We start from the raw sequence: 8,190 nt of genomic DNA, 5'->3' as shown, positions 1-8,190 counted from the left end.
GACTTTCCCTGGACAAATAAAGAAGTATTTTTTGGTATTTTTAACAAAAAGGACTGCTACATTTTTTTGGTGGTCAAAGTGCTGACTATTGGAAGTGAAAAATATTTCAGCTTTTACTAAAAGAGTACCACACTTCAAACGGGTTTTCAATTCATCAACAACAGAAGCCGCAGCCTGGGCTTCAAACAAACATGTTTGGAGCTGCTTGGTGCCTGGTGGACAGTGTGGCTCTGACCTGTGGTGGCAGAGGCGTTGGTTGGGGTGGAGGCGGCGGCCTGGCTGCGGGCGTGGGCAGGGATGAGGATGGAGGCCAGGGAGGGATTACTGGACAGCTCTGAGAGAGAAGAACAACTTACAGCACATTGCCAGATCACAGCTTTACAAAGCTACCTGTAGCTCCTGGATAAGAGACAGACATTACAACAGATGTCTGCTAACAACGGAAGCCTCCCGGAGGTGACATGTACTGCTAGAATATAAGCTCTTAAAAAATTACAAACATTGTTTTTTTCCTACAGAGAATAGCTATTCATGGCTAGATAAATGAATACAAGTATAAAGATCCATTTCTGTCTACATACAGAGGAAAATGCAATGGCAAAAGCAACAGGTGATACAGAAGAAGAGATAAACACAAAGAATATTTGACAGAAAATAATGAATAAATAGGAGAGAAGGGTTGTCTGTCGGTAAGCTAGTGTCAGATTGTATGACAGCACAGTCAGAGAGAAAGTCGAGACTGGCAAACAACAGAACCTGTCATTAGTGTGAAACTCACAAATAGGAATACTTTTGACTTGAAATGTTCCAATTTTTGAAAGTATATTGAAACAAAGGTTTTTTCAAGGCCAATACCAATATTTCTGGATTGAAGCTGCTGATAGCCGATATTTTGTACCGATAGTCAATATCTTTAATTTTGTCAATTTCCATGCCAAAAAAGTTACAAAGATTCAGTGTTTCTCCCAGAATTTTATTCTTGGCAAGGTGAAAAAGCATTTAGACCATCATGTACTCATACATATGATATTCTGTCTGGGTGGGTTAGGTCAGCAGCTCGTTAAGGCCGGGTGAGGCAGATTTCATTACAGGTTTTACCGACTGCCACCCCTGAGGCTGCAGAGTAAAACACTCCCACACCACACTGGAATGCTTTCTCTGGTCAGCAAACTGAAATACAAATAATAAAAAACGTAATCTTGCATAATTGTGTAGAATTGGATCAAAATGCTGCATTAGAATCAATTTAGGCTAAGGGCTTCCCATAGACAAACAATGTAGTATCCAACACTTCTCCGCACATGTTAATAGTTTCTGTTTCCGCTCAGCAGATAGAGAGACAGACAGACAGACAGACAGACACAGACAGACAGACAGACAAGAAGATGAAGTCAGAGACCAGCTAACAAGCAAGAGAGTGACACTTATGCGTTCATACCCTGGGTGGTGAAGTTGAAGAGGGAGGGCTTCTCTCTCCCGTTGGGCAGTTTGACATTGGGGTCGCGCAGCTCGTCAAAGAAGGAGTGTGCACAGGCCTCCAGCGGGGTGAGGCGGGCCGTGGGCGTGTACTCCAGCAGGCGAGAGCACAGGGCGATGGCCTCCGGGGGCGTGCGCGGCCGGAACACCTAAAAACCAGTTGGACCCAATGTCAGAAGTCAGCAGTGACCTTATAAAGTCTATTCCATTGAGCAGTGGTTCTCAACCCTGGTCCTCAGGGCCCAGAGTACTGCTGGTTTTCTATCCTACCAGCTAGTTCACCCGGTGTCCCAGGTGTAAATCAGTCCCTGATTAGATGCTAGAATGAAAACCAGCAGGACTCTGGGTGCTGAGGACCAGGATTGAGAACCACTACCCTAGAGCAGCCAGACAGAAGACACGCTACATTCCAGTATTACTCACACAGACATGAAATGAACTTGTGTCCTCAAAAGGAATAGAAGATGAAGGAATGGTCTTCAATGTATCAAATGAAACCTACTGTACTCATGGAAGGCCAGAAGTCTGCAGGTTTTCCTTCCAGCCAAACACCAGAACAGCTGATTTCACTGATTAGCACACCTTCAACCAGAAGAGGAACTAATCAGTGAAATCAGCTGCTGTAGTGATTGGCTGAAGGGAAAATCTGCGTACTTCTTGGCACATGATTGGTCACCACTGGCGAAGGCATATGAGTGAATTAAGAGCTCTGACTGAGTGCCGTTGCACAGAACGACCACAGCGGGGCGCCTGAGAGGCTACCACGAGGGCCTGCTGCCTGCTGATTGGATTACGCCGCTATCCAATGCTAGAGCAGTGGGCGGGACTGCTGAGGGGCATTCAGGAAGAGAGAATGTTCCATTTAAAGCCTACAACAGGGAAACCACCGTTTACCGCCTGTTTGAAGTTCCATATAACTTAATACATGCACTAAGATGAGAGCATGAAATGGAGAAGTATCGTCTGTCTGTTGTTGCTAGGTTAAACTGTCAATCTGACTGACAGCAGGACTATAAAGCAGGGCAGAGGAAGGACATACTACCCTCTTGCACTGACTGAGCAGGATGGACTGTTAAGTCAGTTTGGTTCACTTTAGCATCCAGAGGGTCTAGTAGGGGCGGCAGGGTAGCTAGTGGTCAGAGAGACTGTGCTGTAGCTGAAATGACACAGGTTAGACAGCCTCAGCAGTGTCAAACAGCCATGTCAAAGTGTCCTTGAGCAAGACATTGACCCTTATCTGCTCACTCATTGACAATCACTCTAGTGTCAGCTCAATGTCAAAAATGTACATGTAGCATAATGTAAATGTAACATAGTAGGTGTCACCCATGCACACTCAACACTACCCACACAAGGGCAAAAAGCCTTTTGACAAGGACGAAAACTAACTGTTTTGCATGGGTTGGTAATCACTGATCAGCTGATTTACCATCCAACATGGAAAGGCAAGAACGCCTCATGTGCAATGGGAAAAACCAATGCCATTACTAAGAGAGAGTTCATTTCCCTTCCCCACATCAGTCTATCTTCATAGGGTCTGAAGGGCTGAGGGGCATCTCAGAGGCAGGTGCAGGGCTATTAAGGCCCAACGCAGCACTGCTGGGTGGATGTGATGAGGCTGGATGAATGTGGACAGACAGACAGACAGACACACAGACAGACAGACAGACAGACAGACATACAGGCAGGCAGGCAGGCAGGAGGGAGGGAGGCATGCAATGCAAGCACGGGTAAATGCCGGAGGGGTGGGTCTTAAAGAAGTAAAAGGGTTCCTGTACCTGTTGACTCACCTTAGTCCAAGGATGTGCCTTGATCTGGGGAAATTTGAACTCAGTGTAGTTGGGGTTCATCTCTCGGATCTGCTCTCGAGTCGGGGTGCCAAGAACCTGGAGCACAGAGGCAGGACAGAAAGCAGGGGAAAGTCAGAATCAAGGGAGGATGGGAAATAGAGACAGAGTGACTCAGAGGACATCATGAAAGTTTATGTTTCTTTAATTACTATACACTTTTGACAGAGGAACAGACCCTGCCGATAGGCCGCCCCAGTCAGTACCTTGATAATTTCAACCAATTGATCCACTCCACTGTCGCCAGGGAAGATTGGTTGTCCTAGCAACAGCTCTGCCAGCACGCAGCCGGCTGACCACACATCTGAGGGGAAAGGCGGGTCACGGAAAAGAAAAGGAAGTGAGAATACAAGCAACAAAGGACCACATTTTGACACCAATGAAGACAATCCACTACGGTTAAGCATTCACCTGCTGAGGGTGATTTTTAAACTGGCTGGGGGTTTAGCGTAGTGTAAATGTTGATTATACCGGCCGGAGTCACCCTACCTATGCTGGAAGTGTAGTCGGTGGCACCGAAGATGAGCTCTGGGGCTCGATAGTAGCGAGAGCAGATATAGGACACATTAGGCTCTCCACGGACCAGCTGCTTAGCACTGCACACAAGATGAGAGCAAATCATCATCATCATCATCATCATCATCATCACACCCTCTGCTGCATTTTGAGCAAAAAGGGGGAACATATGGACACACAAGGAAAAACTTTTGTGTAACAGTAGAGTTTTTGCCCTTTATCCTACCAAAGTGCCAATGAGCAACACACTGAGCTGCTACCTGCTCACTCAATATTCCTGCACATTAAACTCTTAGGCTGCCCAACTAAGTCTAACCACCTCAAATAAAATATGTATACAGATTCTGAATTAATTCCAATAATTCCTGTTGCTGGGTGCACAATGGTTTGTCCCTGACCACAGCTAGTGAATACAGATTTATTATAATCATTATTTTTTATATCAGATGGCTGACCAGAGAAGTTATTTCAATGTGGTGTGGAAGTATTTTACCAACCAGAGGGATAGCAGTCTGTAAAACCTGCAATGAAACCTGCCTCACCCTGCCTGATGGAGATGGTATTAATCTCAATATGTTTAATCCATAGGATCCTTGGGTAGAACTCTACCGACTGCAGCAAGATAAATTAAGCAATAGAGCATTACGGAATAAGTGCGTGATCCCAGCGTTCGGACCAAAGCCCCTATAAAAACCAGGGAAAGCCCTGAAACCTGATAACTGGGCCTGATGTGACTGGCTACTGCGCTGCTCTCACCTGCCAAAGTCACAGAGTTTGAGCACAGCGGTCTCTGGATCCAGCAGCAGATTCTGGGGCTTGATGTCCCGATGGCAGATACCAAACGAATGGATGTAGGCCAGGCTCCTGAACAGCTGGTACATGTACAACTACACATTGACATACACACACACACACACACAAACGTTACAATTGCACATACAGTTTTCAGACATGTGCACAGCAGTGTTTCCCCTGTAATCTTTTTTGTAGCAGTGGTAATTAGGAGTCATTTTGGTTTTGATTTGACGTCTGTCCCTATTTAGGGTCCTACTTTTGGTTCCAGTGCAGGTTGTAACAATGAAAAATGTTCTTACTCTGATACTTTCTAAACATTAAGATTAGACTTTTTGTGGGGAACATGTTATAATTTATAATTAGTTCTAATGTAATTGCTTAAATTTTGTTCCATCTAGCAGTGCTGGTAATGCTCTTGCTGAGTCCACCCCCAGCTTGCTGATAAAATGAATTTGAGGCGAAACAGGGCGTCACCAGGGCCAGCTTGGTAAAGTTGCACTCTTCCCATGGTCATTCTCGCAGAGTGCCACAGAGTATACATAGGAAAGGTGATTCTTAAATTCTTCGTACAATATTAGGCTATTTCTTTCTTTCTATTTCTTTAGAATACACACACTTGTAAGAGCTTCTGCATAAAATTGTGTCACTTGTTCTATATTTACATATTTAGGCATCTTTTTTGATTTTTTTATCCAACAGAGAATGTACTGAATGGGCAGGAGACATTATCGTTTTATATTTCATTCATTCATTCAGTTAAACTTAACTAAGCAACTAAGCATAAGTAAGGTCATCCATTTATTTGCCAGAAGAAAAAATGGATTCTTTGTCTTAACAGCAACGGGGAGCCAGGGTGTGCCAAGTCTTATCATCCCATATTTCCATGCGTATTTATAGTGGGGAGTGTGGTTAAAGGTAACTATGAGTGCTGCTCCCTCTCTGTGGGACTGACTAATTGTAGGTGTTGCAATTATTGCAGTGAGATAGGAAAATCATTTGGATTGAACAGACAAGCAATGCGCAAACAGTTTTCTGCCTTCACATATTATTCTCACATTGATTTCACACATCTGGCACAGCCAGGAAGTGTACGGGCAACTATTTGAAGTGTAACAACTGATCTGTGTGCAGCACATGCCCACACAGTGTGGATCAGAGAAGTAAGATTCGAGGTAACGATTCTGTGCATAAAAGCACACTCCCAGCAGTCTACCAAGTAAGCAGTGAGTCTTTAGCTTAGACGTAGATTATCATATTCACCACTGACCAGTCCCACATCTGCTCCTGTCTGGTTGCTGTCATTCTTGCTCTTACATAAACTGAACTTAAACTGTCTGGTTGTAAAAAGGCAGTCGACCAGATAGGATATAGAGGCCTGTAGGAGCTCCAGCAGTCAGTGAGCGCACCTGCAGGTCAGTCTATAAAAGTCAGTGAGATAGCTTGTTGATGAAGCGGGATGCACCGGTTCTGCATGTTCTGAAAAAAGGTTCTGAAAGAACATGGGTGGAAAAAAGACACAAACTAAAAAGAGAGTGCACACACACACACACACACACACACACACCTACCTTGACAAAGACCATGGGCAGGGTCTGTTTGGCTCGGCTGTAGTGTCTGGCCACTCTGTAGACAGTCTCAGGAACATAGTCCAGAACCAAATTCAGATACACCTCATCTTTCTGTTGGACAGAAGGAAAAACAGAGGTTATACACATTCTTGTATGCACGTGCACACACACATAAAGTGGTCAGGATAGCATAAAATAAAAAATTTGAATAATGGTGTCAAGGGAGACTGTTGTCCTTACAAGTGTGACTACAGAATCCCTGCAATTCCCAACCAATACACCCTGCAAAATCACATCCATGACACAAAAATGCACACATGCATGCACATACCAGCCACCCATGACACATCCTGTCAATTTGTTTATTCTTTAGAGCCTTAATCCATCAATCCTCTCTTATTTCCATCCCTTCCTCCTCTCTCTTTGTCTCTGTAGATTCCCTCCTCAGCTGTGATGCGTCTTGCCCTGGTGACACAAGCTGTCTGTGAGCTGATGTCACCGGTGTCTGTCTTCACCGTCTTAACTGGGATCCATTGTATAGGATTCCCCCCCGGGGGCAGGAAACCCGTCCTGCATCATCCCGGCCCATACTCCAACACAGAGGCCGCAGACAATGATATCATTTCCTCATTTCCTGGTCGGACGGGGCCAGTGACGGAGGGCTGGGCTGTGCAAGTACTGATCCGGGGCATGCTGACCCTTACAGAATGCCGTACCCACCCCTTCCCCTTCCCCACCCAGCCCTATATTATTCTAGGACTTCCTCTTCCTTTGATTATCTGGAGTGTAAAGGTTCTATGAACTTCTTTTCACCAAGGATATTAATTAATTTAGATGCGTCCCAGGCTCATGGAAACATACTAGTAGTATAACACACTTGGTGGACACTTTTCTCCAAAATATTTTACAGCACTATAGTCCCAGTGGGAAATGAACACGTAACCCTAGCAGTGTTAGTGCCATGTTCCATCCATTAAGCTACACAATGCCACATATAATCTTTTCAATCACTCTTAACAAGTGTCCAACCATCAGACATGGGCCGGTAAGCCATAGGGGACTTAGGGACCCGTCCCAACCCTCTTCTCTGCTGTTCTTCTCTTTTCTCCGATGCACATCTCTCTCTCTCTCTCTCTCCTATCTACTTGGTGAATGAGCGTCCATATCCTTTTGCCTCCTCTCCCCCATCTGTTAGCAAAGTAAGCAGCCTGCCCAGCATGCAGTCCAGGCAGTAGACAGAGCTGGCTCCCTGCAGGTCTGTATAGCTCAGTGAGCGAGCCGGGCTCGTAAAGAGCTCCCAGACAGACTGCGTGGTACACTTCTGTCAGCTCAATGCCCTGCTTTGTACTGACTGGTCTCGCCCTCTCATGCACAGACGAATAGAAACGCACACAGCAACTGACTGAAAAAGAGGGACGGGGAGACAGGCGCATACACACACATGCACACACCAGTACGCCAAGAAGCATTTCCCTTAACAGCTCACATGGACATTTTACACCTCTCTCTGTCATTGCCATCACTCTCCCTCCCTCCCTCCCTCTCACTCTCTCCCTCCTTCTGTCACCTGACCCCCCAATCCCCCGTCTTTAGCACATGTCTCATTGATAACATTTGGATGTGAACAGAGAGCCTCCTCCGCCTCTTGCTAGCACCACCGAGGCTATATTTAGCCTAGCAACAGCGATGACTCACTTCCTGCCTCACTACAAAGCCACTTCCTTGGCTCGCTCCCAGATGGTTAGCCAGGCAGGGAGCTGATTGGTTCCTCACTCACTCCCGGCTGAATAATATGCCGCCTAATTGGCTGAGAAAACCGCCTGCACCTGAGTGACTGGCTCGACTATCTAACGACAATAATGACCATGCCTGCATCTCACCATATTGAGCTGTGTGTGAGAGGGGGCTTGACGGAATGTGTATGTACTATGTGCATTCGTATTTGTGCAGGTGTAACTGATAGGAGTGTGAGTGTGAGAGTGTGTGTG

At 45.8% G+C, this 8,190-nt stretch overlaps 1 protein-coding gene across 2 annotated transcripts in view; it reads right to left on the bottom strand.

Annotated features, from left to right (window-relative positions):
• Window positions 1–8,190, bottom strand: part of gsk3ba (glycogen synthase kinase 3 beta, genome duplicate a) — a 29,398-nt gene that overhangs the window by 4,079 nt on the left and 17,129 nt on the right. Inside the window, exons 4-10 of one of the 2 annotated variants that reach the window (XM_071907435.2) lie at window positions 6,203–6,313; window positions 4,596–4,726; window positions 3,813–3,919; window positions 3,530–3,627; window positions 3,255–3,362; window positions 1,439–1,625; window positions 236–334 (exon numbers count right to left, since the gene is read on the bottom strand). In XM_071907435.2, coding sequence (XP_071763536.1) covers window positions 236–334; window positions 1,439–1,625; window positions 3,255–3,362; window positions 3,530–3,627; window positions 3,813–3,919; window positions 4,596–4,726; window positions 6,203–6,313 — 841 coding nt within the window. The remainder of the gene's footprint in view (window positions 1–235; window positions 335–1,438; window positions 1,626–3,254; window positions 3,363–3,529; window positions 3,628–3,812; window positions 3,920–4,595; window positions 4,727–6,202; window positions 6,314–8,190) is intronic. The other variant, XM_071907436.2, reaches the window with a different exon arrangement.

This window comes from Centroberyx gerrardi, chromosome 10, assembly GCF_048128805.1.
Source record: "Centroberyx gerrardi isolate f3 chromosome 10, fCenGer3.hap1.cur.20231027, whole genome shotgun sequence".
Lineage (NCBI taxonomy): Eukaryota > Metazoa > Chordata > Actinopteri > Beryciformes > Berycidae > Centroberyx > Centroberyx gerrardi.
Note: the sequence above shows the minus strand (reverse complement) of the source record. Positions and strands in the feature narration are given on the sequence as shown.